The following is a 23,235-nucleotide window of genomic DNA, read 5'->3' as shown; positions in this document are numbered from 1 at the left end:
CATTTGTATTGTGAAATACAGCACATAAAGAAAAGCACAGAAATATACATAAACATCTTTATTTTTTTATTTTTTTCAGAGAGAGAGGAAGGGGGAGAGAGATGGAAACATCAATGTGAGAGAGATACATCAATCAGCTATCTCCTGCACTGCCCCACTGGGGATCGAGCTAGAAACCCAGGCATGTGCCTTGACCAGGAATCGAACTGGGACCCCTCAGTGCATGAGTTGACACTCAGTCCCCTGAGCCACACCAGCCGGGCAGCATCTTAATGAATTATAAAATGAACATCCACATACCATTCACAGTCAAGACATAGAACATTGCCAGCACTCCTCTTTTTCTTTCCAGTCACAGTCCTTGCTCTGAGTGAGCAATAACCTGAGTTTTACGTTAATCACTCTATTTTTTGTTATCATTCTTTTCCCACTAAAGTATGTGTCCCTGAGCACTATAGTTTTATTGTGCCTGTTTTGAGTTCTGTATAAATGGAATCATATAACATATATTATTTTATATCTGATTTTTTTTTTCTAATTCTCACCTGAGGATATTTTTCCATCTATCTTCAGACAGAGTGGGAGGGAGGAGAGAGAGAGAGAGAGAGAGAGAGAGAGAGAGAGAGAGAGAGAGAGAGAAAGAAAGAAACATCGGCATGAGAGGGACACATCGACCGGCGGCCTCCCACATGACCCCAACCAGGGCTGGGGACAAACCGCAACCAATGCACGTGGCCAGGATCAAACCGGTGACTCTTTGGTCTACAGGCCGATGCTCCAACCACTGAGCCAAACCGGACAGGATTATCTAATTTATTTTAATCTTATGTGTATAAGACTTACCCATGTTGTGTTTAGTTGTAGTTCATTTTTGTTACTGCATAGTATTCCATTATATTTGTATACCACAGTTTAACCATTTTCATGTTGGTGGACATTGTCTTGTGTTTTGGGGAGTTATGAATAATGCTACTATGAACATTCTGATACATGTATTTTTATGGACACATAAATGTATTTTGGGGATATATAGGAGTAGAATTTTGGGGTCACAGGATATATGGTGTATCGTCAACTTTAGTACATAAAGTTGTGCTACACTAGTAGTGTTTGAAATTTACCAATTTCTCCACCTCCTCTTCAGCATTTATATCTCCAGATTTCTTAATTTAACCTATTCTAACGATGTGTGATTGTGGTTTTAGTTTGCACTTCTGTGCTTAAGTATCTTTTTATAAATATATTGGCCATTGAAATATCCTTTTTTGAAAGACCAATTCTAAGCTCTTGCCCATTTTTCGAATTGGCTTGTCTGTCTCTTTCTGGTCTGTAGGAGTTCTTTATGTATTCTGGATGCAAGCCCTTTATTGGTTACTTCTGTTGCAAATTTCTTCTTTCACTTAAAGATGTCATTTGATGAACCAGGAGTTCTTAATTTTAATGCAGTCTAAATTTTATCAGCCCTTTCCTTTAGGCTAGTACATTTTGTGTTATATTTAAGATATTTTTTTACTACTTGATGTAATTAAGATAATGTTTCTAAAAAGCTTTATTTTTTTTGCCTTTCATATATAGGTACATAGACCACCTGGAGACAATTTTTGTATGTGGTATAACGTAGGGAGTGGTCTTTATATTTGCACATGGATATCTAGTTTTTTCAGCATCATTTATTACAAAAGGTTTATTTCCATACTGCCCTTAAGTCCCCTTTTGTTGTAAATCAAGAGTTCCTATATGCATTGATCGGTTTCTAGGCTCTCTATTTATAGACTATCTTTGTACCAACACCACTATTTTAATTACTATAGCTTTCTAAAAATACCTGCTGTAACAAGTCATCATACTTTCTTCTTTAATAGTGTTTTGACTACTCTTGGCTCTTTATAATGCCATGTAAATTATAGAATCCACAAAAATTATCTTGGGATTTTTATTGAGATCACATTGAATTTATAGATCACTTTAAGGAGCATTGTCATTTTTACAATGTTGCTTGTTCCTATCCATGAACATAGTACAACTCTCCATTCATGTAGGTCATTAATTCCTTTCAAAAGTGTTTTATGTGTAGAGATCTCATACATCTTTAGTTTGAATTATTACCAGGATTTTAATATTGCAATACAATTATAAATGTTATTTTAAAATTGTTATATTCTGGCCCAGCCATTGTGACTCAATGGTTGAGTGTGGACCCATGCACCAAGGGGTCACCAGTCAGGGCACATGCCCAGGTTGTAGGCCCAATCCCTAGTGTGGGGCATGCCGGAGGCAGCCAATCACTGTTCTCTCTCATTGATGTTTTTATCTCTCTCTCTCCCTCTCCCTCTTTCTCTAAAAATCAATAAAGGAAAAAACAATTGTTATGTTCTGTTTGTTGCGTATTAAATGAACATACATTTGATTTTGGTATGTTTCACCTTGCTCAACTCAGTCTAATACGTTTTTCTGTGATTCCCTTGGATCTCATACCTCTAGTCATACTGCTCTTGAGTAACAGTAATTTCACTTGTTCTTTTGTAGTCCTTATGCCTTTTTTTTAATGTTAGCTAGAACGTCCAGTACAGTGTTGAAAGGAAGTGGTGATAGGGATTATTTTTTGCATTACCCAGTCTCAAAGGGAAAGCTTTAAGCCTTTTACCACTAAATATGATGTTTGCTATAGAATATTTGTAGATGCTTTATGAGATTATGTTTCCTTCTATTCCTCATTTTCTAAGAGTTGTTATTATGATCTTTGTTGAATGTTATGAAATGCCTTTCCTGCATGCATTTATTGATATGACATATTACACCAGTGATTTTCTAATGTTAAACCATCATTGTACTGCAATAAATCCAACTTAGTCATGAGGTGATATCCTTACGTATTGCTTGATTTAGTTTATAGTAAGTTGTTTAGGATTTTTGCACCTGTGTTTGTTAGTAAAATTGTCTTAAAATAGTTCTTATTTTTTATATCCTTATGTCTTTTTTAAAAATTTTATTTTAGAGAGAGGAAAGCGGGGAGAGAGAAACATCAATGAAAGAGAAACATTGATTGGCTGCCTTCTGTCAGGAATCGAACCAGCGACCTCTTGGTGCACAGGATAACACCTAACCAACGAGCCACACTGGCCATGGCCATATCCTTATTATACCTTGATAGCAAAGTTATGCTGGCCGCTAAGAATGAGTTGGGCAATAGTCCTTTTTTTAATTCTGTGAAAGAATTTGTGTGATTTATATGTTATTTGTTCTTGTTTGCTAGTGAAATTATATAGGCCTAGAGTTTTCTCTGTGGAAAATTTGCATTTATGGTTTCAATCTATAAGTTTATTCACTTTTTTGAAATTTTAGATTTATTGACATAAAGGTGTTCATACCTTTTTTATGTCTACAAGTTTTGTAATGATATTCCTTTTTTATTTCTGTCTTTGATTATTTGCAGATTCTGTCTTTTTATCTTCAATAGTCTTGCCAGGGTTTTAACTTTCTTATTAGTCGTTTCAAAAAACTATATTTTGGCTTAGGTCCTCTTTTTTCTAAGGTTTATTTACTCTTATCTTTATTTTTTTCCCTCTTCTTGGATTTATTTTGTTGTACTTTATTTCGTTTCCTGAAGGAAAAAAAAAAAAAAGCTTACTTTAAAATTTAACCTTGTCATTCTATATATACAAAGCTATAACTTTAAGGTAGGCAGAGTTAAACTGTATCCCAAAGACTCTGTATCCCAGTGATGTTGTTGATTAGTTCCGAATTTTTTCTAATTTCTGTTATTTCTTCTTTGGTCGTGGTATGTTAGAAGTCTGTTTCTTAATTTCTGAATATATAGGTGTTTTTAGTTTTCTCCTTACAATTGCACTGTCGATAAACTTACTTTAAATTACTTTAAAGGTCAGATAAATTATTTCAACCCTAAGAAATGTATTGTCTTTACTATGCGTGCTTTAAAAATAATGAGTGTTCTGTAGTTATTAGATACTGAATTCTGTGTGTCTGTTATCATCACTTGTGTTTGTTATTCCCTTCCATAGCTTTACTTATCTTTTGGACACAGTTGTTTTCTCTGTGCCGATTATAGCGTTGTCTATTTCTTTGAGTATTTTTGTCAATATTTTACTTTAATTTTTTTTTAATTTAACAAATTTATTCTTGAATAATCTCTATACAAAAAATAGATGGTTTAAGATTTTTAAGTAGAAAGGAATTTATGTTCTAAGAGATTTTATGGGTCTGCTACATGTTTTAAGACCCATGATGGCTACAGCCAGATGGAAAAGTACTTTAAATTTCTGAAACCATTTTTTTAGGTATTTACAAATTTGGAAATAATGTTAAATCTTTTCCATCATTTGTACTTTTATCACTGTGAAATATTTATCTTCATCACAGGTAACACTTCTTACCTTAAAATTTACTTGGTCTAGAATTAATATAGCTACACCAGTTTTATTTTATTTTATTACACATGGTGTGTCTTTTATTCCCACCCTTTTACTCTCTGCCCTTCTGAATTCTTTGGTTTTATATGCATCCATTATAGACTTCATATAGTTGGGCTTTAAAAAAAAAAATACAACCCTGGCCAGTTTGGCTCAGCGGTTAGAGCGTCGGTCTGCGGTCCTGAGAGACCCGGGTTCGGTTCCCGCTAAGGGCGCGTACCTCGGTTGCAGTTTGTCCCCGGCCCTGGTCGGTTGTGCGGGTGGCAGCCACTCGATGTGTCCCTTTCACATCGATGTTTCTCTCTCTCTCTCTCTCTGTTCCTCTCTCTCCCCCCACTCTATCTGAACAAAAAATGGAAAAATGTCCTCGGGTGAGGATAAAAATAAATAAACAAATAATACAATCATCAGATTTTTAACGAAGACATTTAATCTATTTACATTTAATGAAATCACTGATGTATTTGGATATAAATGTAGTATTTTATTATGTACTTTTATTTTACCTGCACTTTTCTTTCTTGCCTTTTTTTGGTTCTTTTTTGCCTTTTCCTTTTGGCTATTTTTTATTATTTTATTATTTTCTTTTGTTAGTTTAAAAGATTTTACTCTTTTACTCTTCTTTTAATAGTTAACCTAACGGTTACGATAAAAATCTATTACCTAGCAAAGTCTGTTAATTGGTACTTTTATCTTTTTCTTTCTTTTTTCTTTTAATTTTAAAAAGCATTTTATTTCCCAGAACTATAATAGTGACTACATGTGACATCATCCAAGGGCAAGAGAAATAATTATTGAATATGGGGAGGAAAAACAAAACTATTCCATCTATTCCTTTAGAATATTTTTTACTTAGATAAAAATTTTAAATTGTGCTGAAATACGCATAACATAAAATTTAACATCCTAACCATTTTTAAGAGTATAATTTAGAGGAATTATTAAAAAACAGACCATTTAATGTTTTGGGTTTATCAAATATATTCTCATACAATTTTCTAATAAAATCAGAACTCTTGAGTATGTTCTCTGAGGAAATGTTAGGTACTTTTATCTTTTTCAAGATAATATGAGGACTTTAATATGTTTTAGCTGTCATATAATATAGTTGCTGTTTTTGTTGTATTTTCAATTACCTGTATATTTTTTTCTAATTTTTTATTTTTTTTGATGCAGATATTACTCCTTTTTTACCTCATTGACACCCTCCTCCCCATTCCCCCCCCTCCCCCCCCCCCGTCCCTGGCTTTGTTGTCCATGTCCATTGGTTATGCATACATGCATATAAGTTCTGTGGTTTATCTCTTCCCACCCCTCCACACCCTCTTCTGAGGGATGTCAGTCTGTGCCCTACTTCCATGTTTCTGTGTCTGCCGTATTCCTCAGACTGTTATGTTCATTATATTCCGTATATAAGTGAGATCATGTGATATTTGTCTTTTTCTGCTTGGCTTGTTTCACTTAGGTTAATACTTTCCAGGGCCCTCCATGTCGTCTCAAAGGATAAGAGATCTTTCTTTCTTACAGCTGCATAGTACTCCATTGTGTATATGTACCACCACTTTTTTATCCATTCGTCTACTGATGGACACTTGGGCTGTTTCCAGATATTAGCTATTGTAAATAGTGCTGCTATGAACACGGGGGTACGTATAGTCTTCCTGATTGGTGTTTCAGGCTTCTTAGGCTATATTTCTAGAAGCGGATCACTGGGTCAAATGGAAGTTCAATTTTTAATTATTTGAGGTAACACCATATTGTTTTCCATAGTGGCTGCACCAGTCTACATTCCCACCAGCAGTGTAGTACTAGAGTCCCCCTTTCTCCACACCCTCACCAACACATGTTGTTTGATGATTTGTTGATGGCTGCCATTCTGACAGGTGTGAGGTGATACCTCATTGTTGTTTTAATTTGCATCTTTCTGATGATTAGTGGTGTTGGGCATTTCTTCATATGTCTCTTGGCCATTTGTATGTCCTGTCTATTCAGCTCCTCTTCCCATTTTTTAATTGGGTTCTTTGTCTTCCTTTTGTTGAGTTGTATGAATACTCTATACATATTGGAAATTAACCCCTTATTTGATATATCATTGGCAATGATGTTCTCCCATACAGTGGGTTGCCTTTCCATTTTGATGATTGTTTCTTTTGCTGTGCAGAAGCTTTTTAGTTTGATGTAGTCCCATGTGTTCATTTTCTTCTTTGTTTCTGTTGCGTTAGGTGATGTATCAGTGAAAATTCTGCTGCATATGATGTCCGAAATTTTGTTGCCTACATTTTCTATTCGAATTTTTATGGATTCACAGGTCACATTTAAGTCTTTTATCCATTTTGAGTTTATTCTTGTGTATGGTGTAAGTTGATGGTCTCGTTTCATTTTTTTGCATGTAGCCGTCCAATTTTTCCAACACCATTTATTAAAGAGGCTGTCTTACCTCCACTGTATGTTCTTGCCACCTTTGTCAAATATTAATTGAGCATATTGCCTTGGGTCCATTTCTGGGTTCTCAGTTCTGTTTCACTGGTCTATATACTTGTTCTTGTGCCAGTACCAGGCTGTTTTGATTACAGTTGCTTTGTAGTATAACCTGATATCTGGTATTGATAACCTGTGATCCCTTCGACTTTGTCCTTCTTTTTCAAAACTGCTGTGGCTGGTCGGGGACTTTTTTGGTTCCATATGAACTTTTGAAGTATTTGTTCTAGTTCTGTGAAATATGTCATTGGTATTTTGATGGGGATTGCATTGAATCTATAGATTGCTTTGGGTAGTATGGACATTTTAATGATGTTAATTCTTCCAATCCATGAACAAGATATATGCTTCCACTTTTTTATATCTTCCTCTATTTTTTTTTTTTTTTTTCAATGTCCTGTAGTTTTCTGCGAATAGATCCTTAACTTCTTTGGTTAAGTTTATTCCTGGGTATCTTAATTTCTTTGCCGTGATGGAAAATGGGATTGGTTTTTCAGTTTCTCCTTTTGTGAGTTTATCGTTGGTGTATAAAATGCCGTGGATTTCTTGACGTTAATTTTGTATCCTGCTACTTTGCCAAATTCATTTATTAAGTCTAGTAGACTTTTGATGGAGTCTTTAGGGTTTTCTATGTATAATATCATGTCATCTGCAAATAATGACAGTTTCACTTTCTCCTTTCCAATTTGGATCCCATTTATTTTTTCCTCATGTCTGATTTCTGTGGCTAAGACTTCCAGTACTATGTTAAATAAGAGTGGCGAAAGTGGACATCCCTGTCTTGTTCCTGTTCTTAAGGGAAATGTTTTTAGTTTCTGTCCATTGAGTATGATGTTGGCTGTAGGTCTTTCATATATGGCCTTTATTATGTCGAGATATGATCCCTCTATTCCCACATTGCTGAGCGTTTTTATCAGAAATGGATGCTGGATTTTGTCTAATGCTTTTTCAGTGTCTATTGATTAGATCATGTGGTTTTTATTCTTCATTTTGTTTATGTGGTGTATCACATTTATTGATTTGCAAATATTGTACCAGCCTTGCATCCCTGGAATGACTCCCACTTGGTCATGGTGAATAATTTTTTTGATGTATTGCTGGATCCGATTTGCTAGTATTTTGTTCAGGATTTTGGCATCTATGTTCATCAAGGATATTGGCCTGTAGTTTTCTTTCTTTGTAGTGTCTTTTTCTGGTTTTGGAATTAGAATTATGCTGGCCTCATAAAACAAATTTGGAAGTCCTCCTTCTTGTTGAATTTTTTGAAATAGTTTGAGGAGAATGGGTGTTCTTTTTTGAATGTTCGGTAAACCTCCCCCATGAAGCCATCTGGGTCTGGGCTTTTGTTTGCTGGGAGAGTCTTGATTACCTCTTCAATTTTCTTAGTTGTTATTGGTCTGTTCAAGTTTTCTATCTCTTCCCAGTCCAATTTTGGGAGACTGTATGTTTCTAGAAATTTGTCCATTTCTCTTAGATTGTCGAATTTGTTCCATATAGTTGTTCGTAGTAGCTGTTAACGATCTTTTGTATTGCTGTGGTGTTGGTTGTTACTTCTCCTCTTTCATTTCTGATTTTGTGTATTTGGGTTCTCTCTCTTTGTTTCTTGGTGAGTGTAGCTAAGGGTCCATCAATCTTGTTTATCTTTTCAAAAAACCAGCTCTTTGTTTCATTGATCCTTTGAAGTGTTTTTTTGGTCTCTTTGTCATTTATTTCTGCTGGGATCTTTACTATTTCCTTCCTTCTACTTGCTCTGGGGTTTTCTTTTTGCTTGCTTTCTAGTTCTTTAAGTTGTGAAGTTAGACAGTCAATTAGAAATTTTTCTTGTTTCTTAAGGTAGGCCTGTAGTGCTATGAACTTCCCTCTCAGAACTGCCTTCGCTTCATCCCACAGATTTTTTGTTGTTATGTGTTCATTTTCATTGGTGTCCAGGAATTTTTTAATTTCTTCCTTGATTTCCTTGTTTACCCATTCATTGTTTAATAACATACTATTTAGCCTCCATGTGTTCAAATGTCTTTGCATGTTCTTCTTGCAGTTGATTTCTAGTGTCATGCCATTGTGATCTGAGAAGATGCTTGATATGATTTCAATCTTCTTCAACTTGTAGAGATTTAGTTTGTGTCCTGTCATGTGGTGTATCTTTGAGAAAGTCTTATGAGAAGAATGTAAATTCTGTAGTTTTGGGGTGTAATTCTCTGTAGATATCTATTAAATCCATTTGGTCTAATGCTTCATTTAGAGTCTCTGTTTCCTTGCTAACTTTTTGTCTAGAAGATCTATCCAGTGCTGTCAACAGGGTGTTGAAGTCCCCTGTTATGATTGTATTGCTGTCAATTTCTCCTTGGAAGTCCTCCAGAAGATTTTTAATATATTTTGGTGCTCCTGTATTGGGTGCATGTATTTTTATCAAGGTTATATCTTCCTGTTGGATAGATCCTTTCACTATTATGTAGTGGCCTTCTTTGTCTCTAGTTATGGCCTTCATTTTGAAATCTATTTCATTAGATATGAATATTGCTACCCCAGGTTTGTTTGTTTTTTTTTGCTTTCCATTTACTTGGAACATTTTTCTCCATCCCTTCACTTTCAACCTATGTGAGTCTTTTGTTGTGCGGTGGGTCTCTTGTAAACAACATATAGATGAGGCATGCTTTCTTATGCAGTCAGCTACTCTGTGTCTTTTTATCAGAGCATTCAGTCCATTTACATTTAAGGTGATTATTGATATATACTTATTTACTGCCATTTTTGTTTAGTGTGGTTATATTTTTCTTTCTGTTTTTTCTACTAATTACTGCAGTCCTTTTAACATTTCTTGCAATGCTGGTTTGGTGCTAATGTATTCCCTTAGCCTTTTTTTGCCTGGGAAGCTCATTATTTGACCTTCTATTTTGAATGATAGGCTTGCTGGGTAGAGTAGTCTTGGATCCAGATCGTTGTTTTTCATGACCTTGATTACTTCATGCCATTCCCTTCTGGCCTGTCGTGTTTTTTGTGAGAAGTCAGCTGAAAGCCTTATGGGGTTTCCTTTGTAGGTAACCTGTTGCTTATCTTTTGCTGCTTTTAGGATTCTCTCGTTGTCTTTAATTTTTGGCATTTTAATTTCTCTGTGTCTTGGTGTATGCCTGTTTGGGTTCTTCATACTTGGGTTCTTCTTACTCTGTGCTTCTTGAAGTTGAATGTTTTCTTCCTTCACCAAATTAGGGAAGTTTTCTGTCACTATTTCTTTGAATATATTCTCTAACCCTTGCTCATTTTCTTTTTCTTCGGGTACTCTTATGATGCGAATGTTATTACGTTTCCAGTTGTCCCACAGTTCTCTTAAGCTGTCTTTCTGTTTTTTGTTTGTTTGTTTGTTTTGTTTTTTTTATCCTCACCCGAGGACATTTTTCCATTTTTTGTTCAGGTAGAGTGGGAGGGAGAGAGAGGAACAGAGAGAGAGAGAGAGAAACAGCGACGTGAAAGGAACACATCGAGTGGCTGCCACCCGCACAACCAACCAGGGCCGGGGACAAATTGCAACCGAGGTATGCGCCCTTAGCGAGAACCAAACCCGGGTCTCTCAGGACCGCAGACCGACGCTCTAACCGCTGAGCCAAACAGGCCAGGGCTGTCTTTCTGGGGACAAATTGCAACCGAGGTATGCGCCCTTAGCGGGAACCAAACCCGGGTCTCTTAGGACCGCAGGCCGATACTGTAACCGCTGAGCCAAACAGGCCAGGGCTGTCTTTCTGTTTTTTAATAGTTTTTTCCTTTTGGTTTACTGATTGGTTGATTTTTTCTATCCTGTCTTCTAATTCACTGATCCGGTCCTCAGCTTCCTCTACTCTGCTTTTTAGACCTTCCAATATGGTTTTCATTTCTGATACGTCATTTTTCATCTCTTCCTGGTGGTTTTTAATTTCCAATTGGTTTATTTTCAGCATCTCTATGTCCTTACTCATGCTGTTGAGCTTCTTCAAGATCATGGCTCTGAATTCTAGCTCTGTTAACTTGCCCAACTACTCCACATTGATGTCATCTTTGGTGGTGGTCTCTTGTTCTTTCATTTGGCTTCTGTTTCTGTGTTTCACCATTTTGGCTATAACAGTGGGCTTTGGAGCCTGTCAAGTTTTCCCTGTGGGTGTTGGTGTTCTGCTGTTTGTGGCTCCCTCTCCTGGGTTTAGATGAGCGAGGGAGGACCCTCGTTAAACACCACTGTCAAGTCTTACTTTCCTGGTTAAAGTTGCTATCCCAGGAAAGGTACTGTTATCCTCTAGCTTTTTGCCTGGAGGCTAGCAGTCCAGGTTACTTGATGAGTTTTGGGTTGTCAGTTGATTGATAAACTCCCTCAGTTGCTCAGCATAAGGGGATTTCTTGAGGGTGGGGCAGATGCTGGTTGTTAATGAGCCTCAATTAGCATTTCAGTGACCCACAGGGTGGGGTTGGATCTCCGAGGGAGGGGCTGCTGCCTCTCCTCAGAGCCCTGGGAAGGAGCAATATGGCCACCATCCTGCGTGGCAGCAACTCAGCAAAAGCTCTGAGCGCCCTCCAAATCCCGAGTGTCCCTACATAGTTCCTGTCCAGTATCCCCTCCCTCTGCCGGAGCCCAAGGTTAGTGGCTGTGGCTTTTTTAGCCTTTGTCCCGGCTCTGCACTGTGCAGCCGCTTGGGAGTTTAACCCAAGGGCGCCGCTCCCAGCTAAGGCCGCTGCTGAGCTGTTGACCATGGGCTCCCAGCCCCTGTCTCACGCCTTTGTAATCCTACCAGGATCAAGTCAGTGTCCCTGGTTATATGGTCCTTGCAAGCTGCTTTTCTGTTGCTTTTTCCCGTCGATTTGTCTGTGTTATAGTTGTAATTCCAGTTTGGTTCTGAGAGACGGTCTGTGTAGCTTCTGTTCACTCCTACACCATTTTGGATCTCCTCTTATCTGTATATTTTTAATCCAACATATTATTCTTATATTTTATGCAGTCACTATTTACTTAGATTTAGTCACATATTTACTGTTTTCATTTTGCCCTCAGTAACTTTTCTTCTTGGGTCATTTTTATCTGCCCTTAAGTATTTTCTTTAGTGCAGGTCTACTGGTGACCCATTCTTCTAGACTATCTGAACATGTCTTTAGTGCAACTTCATTCTTGAAAGTTGTTTTGCTATGTATAGAATTATAGGTTGACAGTTACTTTTTTCTTGCATCGCTTTGGAAATACCATCTACTGTTCTCTGCCTTTTATTGTTTCTATTGCAAAGTTGCTTCTTTGTTGTGGGTACATTTTTTTTCTTACTGCTTTTAAGGTTTTCTCTTGCTTTTGATTTTTAGCAGTTGTGTCTAGGTATGAACTTTTGTCAAATTTATTTTTCTTATAGGTTGAAGGCTTTCTTTAGTCAGTAGGTTAATGTCTTTCATTGGTTTTGAAAAATGCTCTGCCGTTAGCTCTTTAATATTTCTTCTACAGGATCACTCTCCTCTCCTGGTTTATTTATATATATAGAGAGAGCAAAGATAGGTAGGTAGGTAGGTAGGTAGGTAGGTAGGTAGGTAGGTAGATAGATGATAGATTATATATATCTTTTACTTTTTTTCTGAATTTTTCTAGAAAATTTTTTGTTCTATTTTGTTTTCCCTGATTGATATTCTGGCCCAATAGTTCAACATTGTCTTTCTATCTTCTTCAACATGGTTATTTTAAGTCTATCTCATAGCCACAATGTCTAGAATCATTTAGGGTTTCTGTTTTCTGGTTTGCTTGTTTGTTTTTTTACTGGTTTTCATTTACATTGTCTTATCTCCTTTTGTTCTTGGTTACCTTTGGTTGTGTGTCAGATGCAGTATTTGAAATATTATTTGTAAAAAGATTTTGAGGCCTGAGATAATGTTTCTTTTCTCCAAAGAGTATTTTCATTTTTTTCTGCCAGGTGCTAGGCCACTAAACATCTGGATTATTTTAATCCAGTTTTAGGGATTACAGTTGTGTGGACCATTTAGATGACATGAAGCTAGGCTGTAGTGTCTGCAAGGACTGTTATAATTTTAGTTTACCCTTAGGTCTAGGAAACAAACATTGGTGATCTTAGCATCAGACATGGATGTTTTACCAGGCAGCAGCCCACACCCTAGTGTGTGTCTGGACTTCCACTTTTATTCTTTACCCCAGGGGTTGGCAGACTGTTTTTGGAAAGGAGAAGATAGTAAATGTTTTGGTTACAACAATTAATGCTGCCCTTGTTCTGCAGAAGAGCCATAGATAATGCATGAATGTATTCCAATAAAACTTTATTTACAAAATCAGGCACAAGGCCCGGTTTGGCCCATGAGCCATAGTTTGCTGACCTCTTATGTAGTCTGTCAGAAGCTCTTCTCAGATTTTCAGCCACCTCTTCTTAAATTTAGATTAGCCCTAAATGCTGGGCTAGCCTCCCTGTGGCCTACCTTGTTAGCTCTCTAGTGCCTCTAATAATATGTTGGATTTTTTGTGTTTGGTCCACTTGTTCTCAGCAGGAGATTTAATCTGAAATGCCTAGTCTGCCAATGTCAGAGGCTAAAGTTATATAGAAAATAACCAATTTCAAAGCAATAAAATTCCTCCCCACCCCCCGATCTCAAGAAGGAAGTTATTTCCCTGGCTGGTTTGGCCCAGCAGTTGGCGCGACGGCCTGCGGTCCAGAGAGACCCGGTTCAGTTCCCACTAAGGGCATGTACCTCGGTTGCAGTTTGTCCCCGGCTCTGGTTGGGTCATGCGCGTGGCAACTACTTGATGTGTCCCTTTCACATCAATGTTTCTCTCTCTCTCTCTCTCTCTCTCTCTTCCTCTCCCTCCCTCCCACTCTATCTGAACAACAACAAAAAAAAAGTGTCTTCGGGTGAGAATAAAAAAAAAAAAAGGTTTTTTTAACTTTTTCTCAGAGAATATCTCTCACTAGCATCCTGTGATATATAAATGACTCTTTTTTTTTAATGAAACTGAGTTTCAGGACGTGTTTCTATAGTCTTCTTAGAGAGATTGTACATTCCACAGTTAAAGGTGAATAGCAGTTTTGACCATTAGAACTTGTGTGGTGAAGGAAATGTTCTATATCTGCTCTATTCAGTATGGTAGCTACTAGCCACCTGTGACTACTGAGAACCATAAATGTCGCTAGTCTGAATGCAGAACTAAATTTTTACTTACGTAATTTTAATTGATTTAAATTAAATAGCCATGTGTGGATATTTAGTTTGGAGTAGATGCAGTTTAGATTAAAAGAAGAAACACCCCAGTACACCGTGTGTCCTTGTACTCCTACCCACTGAAGTATCCATTTCCCAATGCTCTTTCAAGCAGTATTTAACCTAAACGTATTTGATGGATGGTATCTCACTAAATAGTTTAGGACTTACCGATGTTTTTGTTTATTTCTACCAGTTACCTGGTATGACAGAAGTACACTTGTTATCTTAATGGGCCACGTAAAACTTTTGTAGTTGCTTAGTTTACTTTATAATATGTATTTTTCTTTGCAGGGAAAGGGCCATCTTCGTCGAGGAAACTATCCAAGTCCATCCTCTCCTATTGTAGTTCGGTTGCCCTCCATGTCTGATGTCCCAGAAGAGACCTTGACTAGTGAGGCAGCCATGGAGACGGACATCACAGAACAGCATCAAGCAGCTATGCAGCAGGAGGAGAGAGTGCTGACTGAACAGATTGAGAACCTGCAGAAGGAGAAGTGAGTTTCCAGGAGGAAAGGGAATGACCAATTATTATCTGTTGTCATTTTTTCCCTACTGTCCTTTATTTTTCCTTTTTTATTAAATATCTCCTGTGGGTCAAACACTGTGTCAGGTGACACAGGGGATGTGAGATGATGAAGACATATATCTGAAACTTCTGCAATAATTCTAAACAGGCTGGCTGGGACAGAGTGTGTCAAGGAATCTTAGCCAAGATTCTAACAGGTCAGAGACCAGCTATGGTGAACAGATTTGTTTTAAAAAGGAGGAATAAGGATTCCCAGGCTAAGCCAAAGTCCCTTCCAAGAATGGGCATTTTTAAGAACTCCATGAAGCAAAGATATTATCTGAAGATCAATATAGCCTTGGGGCCAGCAATTAGATTGGGTCAGAGAAGGGCAGCAACTCTAATGGGTGCTGGGATACTGGGTAGGGAAATTGGTTGTAATTTAGGGGAGGGACAGATAAGCAGCTTTGTAACTTTATCATCACTGGAACAAAGTGGGTAGCAATACATCTTGGGGATAATATGAACATCCCATGGTTCTTCCTTAAAGTACCATGTACTGATTCCGACTGATGATGTTGACTCTTAAATTTTAAGGGATTTTTGTCCCTGAGTTCCAGAATCCCAGGTCTGAGAACTTGATTCATGTGGGGATATGAGTCTGTTAAAGTACTTCTTGCTTGTCAGGATTGATTCTAGAATTTAGGCAAGCTAAAAAAGCAGCTGGAGCTCAACTGTGCAGAATATGCTAAGGCAAAAGTGGGGTACATTTACCCTAAGCTAGTTGATACAAGAATAATCTAAAAAGAGGACCTAAGTCAGCACTGATGAAAAATGAATAGGAATTTGTAGGAAGGGGAAAATCTTTCTAGAGAAAGGAACAAATATGAGCACAGCCTCAGAAGTGTGAATGCATGTGGCTTATGACTGGTAATTGCAGCAATGAGCTTCTTGTGAGATTATCTTTGATTGTCTAAATTGGGTAGTGGAAATGAAGCTTAAAGGGCTTTGAAAGAGAAGAGACTAAATGGGGAGTAAGAATTGGAAGGACAAGGAGGTTGTGGGCAAGAAGAGTATTGAATTCAGAGCTGGTATAATTCCAGGTAATGATGAACCCTAGGATCTGCCCATTGGAGAAAGGTACCTATATAAAGTGGAGGAAAGGTTGTTAGAAGTTGCAGACATAAAGGAACTTTGGTGTTAGGGAATTGAAGTGAGCTGCTACAAAGATATTGATTGAAATAGATTAGGGTGGTGTCAAGCAGTAATGAAAAAAGCAAGATTAAAGGCCAAGTACCAAAGACTTCAGGGAGTGAGGGGCATGACTGAGGTACATGGGTGATTGATGAAGGGGAGTAGAAAATATGGTAAATGGAGATGGCTTAAGCATCAAGGACAAAAAGGATAAATCAGTGTTTTACTTTATCCAGAGGTCTGTGGTCAAGGTAGAGAATATAGTCTATAGCCATTTAGTAAAGTTTCATGGAAAATAGTTAAACAGCTAGAAGGAATCTTAGAGGTTATCTAGTGTAATCTTTGTTTTATAGATGAGGAAAATGGAGGTCCAGAGGAAGGAAAGTTCCTTCCTGAGGCATTATGAATGACTTTAGAGTAAGTTTAGAACCCTGATGTGATTATTAGCCCAGAGTTCATTTTACCAAAAGATTTTACAGCTGCAACAACCTTCTCTAACTCACCTTGGGCCCTGTTGTTGGCCCAGCCAATGCTGTCATTTTGTCCTTTAGTACATACAGTTTTAGCCTTCTTCATTACTATGGCTTACAAGATCCTTATAGCCACCCTGAATGGAAACAGCTACTGAAGTTTCTGACTTTTATGAGAGGTCTTTTCTCCTGTCATCTTCCTTCCACTTCTTATCAAATAGTAATGGATTTCTTGACTATATCTTACAGGGAGGAGCTAACATTTGAAATGCTTGTACTGGAACCCCGTGCCTCTGATGATGAAACCCTTGAGTCCGAGGCCTCCATCGGGACTGCCGATAGCTCAGAAAACTTAAATTTTGAGTCTGAAGGTGCCATCTTTGAGAAATCAGGTAAATGAACACGTTAGTGCCAAGGAGGATTAAGGATTCCTAAGCTAAGACAAAGTCCCTTTCCACAATGCCTTGACCTTACATGAAAAGGTGACAAAGTCCCAAGGAGTTGAAAAATAGTGATCTTTGTGAAGCTTTCATATAAATTGTTCACTAGGTGAAACCTTCAATGTAAAGCTGCTTTTTGGTAATTTAATATTTTCTCTTACTTTTACTTTACCACATAGAAAAGCAATAATCACAACAGTGTTGTCTTACCCATGATCCATTTTCTAAGGATGAGTAGTTTTTAAATGATAGTGGCAGTTGTAGGTCTCTCCTAATAGCATAATCAAATTCCACACTTCCTTGAAGTTGATTCTTAAATGATATATGTAGAAATGGATGGTGAGCTCTTTATGAGTTATCTGTGTGCACAAAGTAGGTCAGCCCAGACTCTCCAAATCTAGCCACCTCATTTCTCATGTGAATAGTGACACCTATTCATTACATAACTTGCTTTAGAGGGAACTGGCATTTATAGCTTTGGTCTCTTTTCTGCATTAGAGAAAAGTTCAGCCCTTAGCTCCCTGAAGGCAGCTGGCAAGTCTGAACCTTCTGGCAAGTTGAGGAAGCAGCTAAAAAAGCAGCACGACTCTTTGGATTCAGTGGACTCTTCCGTCTCTTCTTTATGTTCATCTGACACTGTATTTTCTCATGGGACCAGAAAACGATTTCAGATTTATTCCAAATCTCCATTCTACCGAGCTGCCTCAGCTGGTGAGACCCTAGGAATGGAGGGGCCATTGGGCCAGACAAAATCCCTGGAAGACAGGCCTCAGTTCATCAGCCGAGGAACCTTCAACCCTGAAAAGGGCAAACAGAAATTAAAGAATGTGAAAAACTCACCTCAGAAAACCAAAGAGACCTCAGAGGGAACAGTGGTGTCTGGCCGCAGGAAAACTGTGGACCCAGACTGCAGCTCTACCCAACAGCTAGCTCTCTTTGGAAATAATGAGTTTATGGTCTGAACTGGCAGATGTGTGTCCCTTCATGGCTGCAGAGTGGTAAACACATCTCATCTTTGGGGCCTCTTCTCATCACCTCAAGATCCTGTCTCTTGCCCAAGCATACAACCAAGACCTTGTGTGCTGAATTCCTGGGCCTACTGCCATAGTGGAAAGGCCTCTTTGAAGCCTGCCTGGGATGATGCCAGCTGTGCCTTGGCTGCTGTGTATGACTAGAGATTTTATGAACAAAGCCACCTACTAGGGTATGGGGCTTTGGGTCAGTTGTGGAGGTCTTTGTGTTGCCTCTCTTCTATCTTCTTTTCCCATTCCAGAGGCGGGTGTGGAACTGGGGAGCACATTGTGGGCCTGAGGGACGCACTGATTTCAGACATTTGAAGAAAACACAAATCTTTCTTAACTATGAAAGCAAAAGCCTTTAGGTTTATTTTGGGATAGTTAGGAGCTGGGGTAGAATATACTTTTTTTTCCAGGGATTTATAAACAAAAAAAACCTAAGCTCTCTATTTTAAGATTTTTGAAAAACAATGTTATATTCTGGGGGAAGTAAAACAGCAGTTTTTTCCATGAAGCCATCAGAGCATGTCTCAGACCTCTGGTTACACAGTGAAGAAGACAGTACAGGTTTTGTTTTTTGATGATGTTTGATGTAATATAATCAGTGCTGGTTTAACTCCTAGTTGGTTCCTGCCAAATATATTGCATGGGCTGAAATTTCAGTAGCCATACTGTTCTCATATTTCCTGGTCCTAGGATCAGGTTCCTCTCATTTTTTTAAATGTCCCAACAATATGGCGATCCCTACACATGAGGGTTTCACCCTGATCCATCCAGGCTTTTTTCTTTGTATAGATTGAACTGAAGATAACATACTCTTCTGCTTGTAGATTTCAAACTCAAACTCAAGACAAATGAATTGACCATTTAATCATTTCTCTCAAAACATTCACACACAGTACTGCATTAATAAGTGTGAAAGAAAACTGCCAAAAAATCAGAGAAAAGTTTTTCAGATGACCCATCTAACATTTATCTTCTTTCCTCAGACCATCAGTATTAAATAGATTTTTTTTAAAAAATCAAGGACTACTTGAAGCTACTTTTGTTAATATTCTGGTTACTGAAGTGTACTGTAAATATATGTGTATAGTATGCATATTTCTTTTTAACGTTATGCTTCCCTCCTCAGATGGAATTTCTTCCCACAGATTAGGGATCATTGGACCGGGAGGTGAGAGCCACGCATCCCTGGGTTGAGGGATAAGTCACAAGTCAGACCATCTTTTACCACTAGGTGTCTTCATACACCTGAGTTATAATAGCATTTTAAGCTTCTTAGCATCTGTGGGATTAGAAATCTGTTTTTGCTATTTATATAATATGGAAAATGAAACATGATACCCTTTCTTGAGAAAAGTATGTGAAAATGTTTATTTTTAAAGTTACTAAATGCATCTTGTCTAACTACCACATGCACTGTTCTAAAAAAAGAGCCTTTACCATCTGTAACCTGAATTTTGATTAGTCTTCCAGTTTGTGCTTCTTCAATTTGAAGTTATGGAAATATTAAGACTTATGTTAAGGCAGAGTCTCTCCTGTTACACAACACTGAACCTCACGCCATTGCCTAGGTAGTAGTTGTCAAGCCCCAGAGGTGAGACTTGGAACATCATTCTGAGTGGCAGCTAAAGGCAGCAGGAGTCTTCCTTGTCCCTGGTTTGGGTTCTGAAATGAGCTAGAGAAAGTAATCTTTATAAATCTCCAGAATGATGATGGTTAGTGAGCAAGAGTTTCATCTTATGCCCTGCAAACATCTGCCACCTTGTTCATACTGTCCTGGGGAGTAGACAATCTCCTAGAGAACACCTAATCCCTCAGCATGGTTATGTCAAAGTGGGATTGCTGCTGCCCCGGGGCCCCTGCCAGACTGCAGTCTGTTTCAGTGTTCTTGGGAGAGGAGTGTTCTGCTGGGCATGACTACTGCTATCCACTTGCCAGGCATTTGTCAATACCATACAAAAAAAGAAATTACCCTTGTTGGATAATTTCCGTTGGCCCAGAGGAATAAACTGGAGAACACATCTTGGCACATGTTCTTCTAAATCTTTGTGGATTTTGTTGTTGTTGTTGTTTTTGCAAAATAAGATTTTGGCAATTAAAAAGCTACTTATATAGGACACTTTATAGGAACTTGGCAGTGGATGTTAAGAGACATAATTTTTCTCAGGGACCTGAAACCTGAATTTGGATAAAAGTAAATAAAAAATATTTGTTTTTCAGTTGGTAGATTTGTGGATTTCTAGTCATTTAACAAGCTGCCAGAATGGAGTTGGTGGGAAGGAGCATTCCAAGCAATTGCAGGGATGAGAGCCAGTGTGGGGCCCTCCCTTTGAAGGAAGGAAAGCTGCTGTTGTCTCGGGGTAATAGGCATTGTTAGCCTGATAAAGAGATGATGCCATGGCTCTTATAAACTGTCAGAAACAAGGGCTGTATCTCCCTCCATTTAATCTTAACTGGTTCTTTCCCTGGTTCAAGTTATGTCACCACAGAGTAATGCTGTATGCATTGCAGTCCCTTGTGATTAAGATATTTAGCCTTAACATGTTTCACATCTGTATCTCCTATTGCTTCTCCTTTGCTTGTTGTTTTCGATCTCAAATGCCCCAAAAGGAAATGTCTGCATGGCAGCAGTGGAGCAGTCCCACACTTGGAGCCCATACTCCAAAATGAAGAGCATTCTGTTCCTATTACACATTCCCAGCCCCAAACAAAGTCTGATTTCCTTTCTCCCCAGTACAACCAACAAATCCCTTATCATGAAAAATGTGATAGCAGCAGAGAAGTCTAATTTTGGATTACACTGGGTGCCGCAAAGTGAAGCAAATGACTTTAACAGCACATACCTGAAGGGTTCAGGAAGGTGACATGCTTAGTTTGTAATGCACTTTGTACTTCATGCCATTTCAATTATTTTGCCACTCTGGGCTTCTGAAGGCACTAAGGGAAATAGCCCCTTCCCTGTAGGAGCCTTGCAGAGGGACCTGAGGTCAGGGAATGGGGTACCAGAGCCCCTGCCTTCTCATTCTTCAGAAACCAGCTACACCTCTCCAGTAACCTCTGCTGGATGGTTAGTGGAGATGTCTCTGTTCTATCCTGAGGGAGTTGTTTTCACTGTCAAGGACAAAGGATCCCAGAAACTTGCTGAAATGAGGAGGCGCAGTAAGGTGCTGCAGGCCCACTTCAATGCCAGTGGGCCTTGTGTGTTTGTTTTTACTATAACTAATGAATGTGTATGTTTCACAAGCACTTTGGTGAACTAGATAGAAGAAAGTATTCTCAGGATGTGTTCAAAGCTAAGAGTTTTAATTTTAAAAGGAAACACAGTCCAAACAGCTTTCCTCATCATTCTCTCTCCTCTCCTTTTTTTCCCTTGATGGTGGAGCTGGACATGGGGCATGGATCATTCTGTGTTGACAAATGTGTTATGTCACCCATAATTTTGTGACAACTCCCCAGCACTGTCCCCCAACCCCATGCTAGCCTTGGTGGTAAAATTCCTTGGTATCTGTGGGAGTCCTCTGTCTTTCTGTGCCCCTTTTAACCACTTTTCTCTGGAACCATTCCCACATTTGATTTGGTGTTAAACGGTAACAGCTAAATGATGAGTGAGGACATGAATCTATTACGTTTTGTTGGTCTCTTGGTTGAAACTGTTTTTTTAAAAAAAGCCCCACCAAGGGACCTATCACCTTGCTATCTATCCATACTTCATACCTATTTATCAGCCCTTATGTCATATAAAAGTTGCACCTTTTGAACCATGTAATTGTATTTACTAGGGAAAAGGTGAGTACTACAGATTAGTATTATATTATTTTAATGGATTTAAATAATTTATAAGTATGCCAAGTGTAAATTTTTAAAAGACTATGTATTGTAAAAGGACATATCCTGTGAAATATAATATTTTACTGTTAAACAGAATAATTCTAGAAGAAACATGGAACTGACTACATTTCTGATGCAATCAACAGGCACTTTGTAACTTCCTTTTTTTGGGGGGAGGGTTGTTGGGGAGCAAAATATCATCTGTATAAAGTCCAGTTTGTGTCACTCAAAATATGCACTGTATGGCTACACAAAAGCAGCTTAATGAACAAATCACTCCAATGGCTCATTAAAGAATATAAGCTTCTACAAGTAGCAATATGTGTGGTTTGTTTTTTGACCATCCTGGCTCCCACCCCAACTCACTCCAACTTGATCCCAAGGAACAACAATGATTTTGTTAGTTAAAACTGATTTTTTTTTTCCTTAAGGAAAGGACTGAGCCCACAATGGACAAAGTGCAGGAGTAGTAGTAGCTAAAACTCAACTGAATTCAAGTAAAGGTGAGATTCAAACTGCTAGTTTTCTGTAATGGATGCTGGCTGCTAGCTGTTAAGACCTCATTTACTCAGTTTAGGGCTAGCTGGGGAGAAAGGTGTTAAGTCTACATTTAGGATCCTCACCACAAAGGCCATGAAGAAGTAGTAATATCTGCTAATAGAGGGCCCAATAATTCAAGCCTAGTTTGTTATTTTTGTTCTGCCACTATATTGCATGATTTCGGAGAAGTCATTTGCCTTTCTGGATGTTAGTTTTTTAATTTGTAAATGAGTTCTCTTCCCCAGGTTTACTTCTCTGGAAAACTCCTCAGGTCTCAGTGTAAGCACTTGGGAATTTCTTCTCCCCCTTGAACTGGATTAGATGTCTTGTTTTCTCAATAGCTCCCAGTATTTGTGACATGAAAAACTTGGAGTTGGGCTGGTGTGGCTCAGTGGTTGGGCATCAACCCATGCACCAAGAGTTCACTGGTTCCATTCCCGATCAGGACACATGCCCAGGTTGTGAGCCTGATCCCCAGTGGGGGGCATGCAGGAGGCAACCAATCGATGATCTCTCTCATCGATGTTTCTCTCTCTCTCACTTCCTCTCTCTGTAAAATCAATAAGGGGTGGGGGGGGCTTGGCTATTAGCTTTTCAAAGCAGAAATGTGACTCACTGTCTTGCTGACTCAGATCGCCAGCACCTAACAGAAAGCACCAGCACTTAGGTATTGGGTAAGAGCATTGGGTGAGATCATGGGTTCTCAATGCCAAACCAAGTCTAAGGTGAAATGGAAAGAAGTTACTGTGAATTTTTCCCTGACACCATATATATTCAGTTTTTAAACTCTTAAGATTATCCTTCCCATTTCTTTAAAAATTTTTATTTACAGCTTTTGCATTAAATTACATAAAAATAATTATATAGTGATTTGTGTCTTTAAATTTGTTTAGTTGGCCAATTGAAACCTAGAAATGTCATTTTTAAAACTTGTCCCTGTGATTATTGAATTTACAATAAACCTTTTCAATTATGAAGATGAGAACATGAAAATTTAAGGAGATACAACTTATAAAGAGAACAGAACTTGGATTTTTTTTTAATTACTCTTTCTCACCCTGGCCTGTTTGGCTTAGCAGTTATAGCATCAGCCCACAGACCAGTGAGTCACGGGTTTGATTCTAGTCAAGGGCATGTACCTCA

General features: G+C 38.3%; 1 protein-coding gene across 15 annotated transcripts in view; it reads left to right on the top strand.

The window, feature by feature from the left end:
• MYO9A (myosin IXA) overlaps positions 1-22,009 on the top strand; it is a 341,194-nt gene extending 319,185 nt beyond the window's left edge. For 6 of the 15 annotated variants that reach the window (XM_036243060.1, XM_036243051.1, XM_036243109.1 and 3 more), the window contains 3 exons: positions 14,388-14,590; positions 16,515-16,657; positions 17,204-18,516. In XM_036243060.1, coding sequence (XP_036098953.1) covers positions 14,388-14,590; positions 16,515-16,657; positions 17,204-17,667 — 810 coding nt within the window. In that variant the 3' untranslated portion in view covers positions 17,668-18,516. Of the gene's footprint in view, positions 1-14,387; positions 14,591-16,514; positions 16,658-17,203; positions 18,681-21,983 lie in introns of those variants that run through there. The other 9 variants (XM_036243137.1, XM_036243077.1, XM_036243128.1 and 6 more) reach the window with 6 other exon arrangements.
• The last annotated feature ends 1,226 nt before the right edge of the window (positions 22,010-23,235 follow it).

Source organism: Molossus molossus, unplaced genomic scaffold (assembly GCF_014108415.1).
Source record: "Molossus molossus isolate mMolMol1 unplaced genomic scaffold, mMolMol1.p scaffold_m16_p_1, whole genome shotgun sequence".
NCBI classification, from domain to species: domain Eukaryota; kingdom Metazoa; phylum Chordata; class Mammalia; order Chiroptera; family Molossidae; genus Molossus; species Molossus molossus.
Note: the sequence above shows the minus strand (reverse complement) of the source record. Positions and strands in the feature narration are given on the sequence as shown.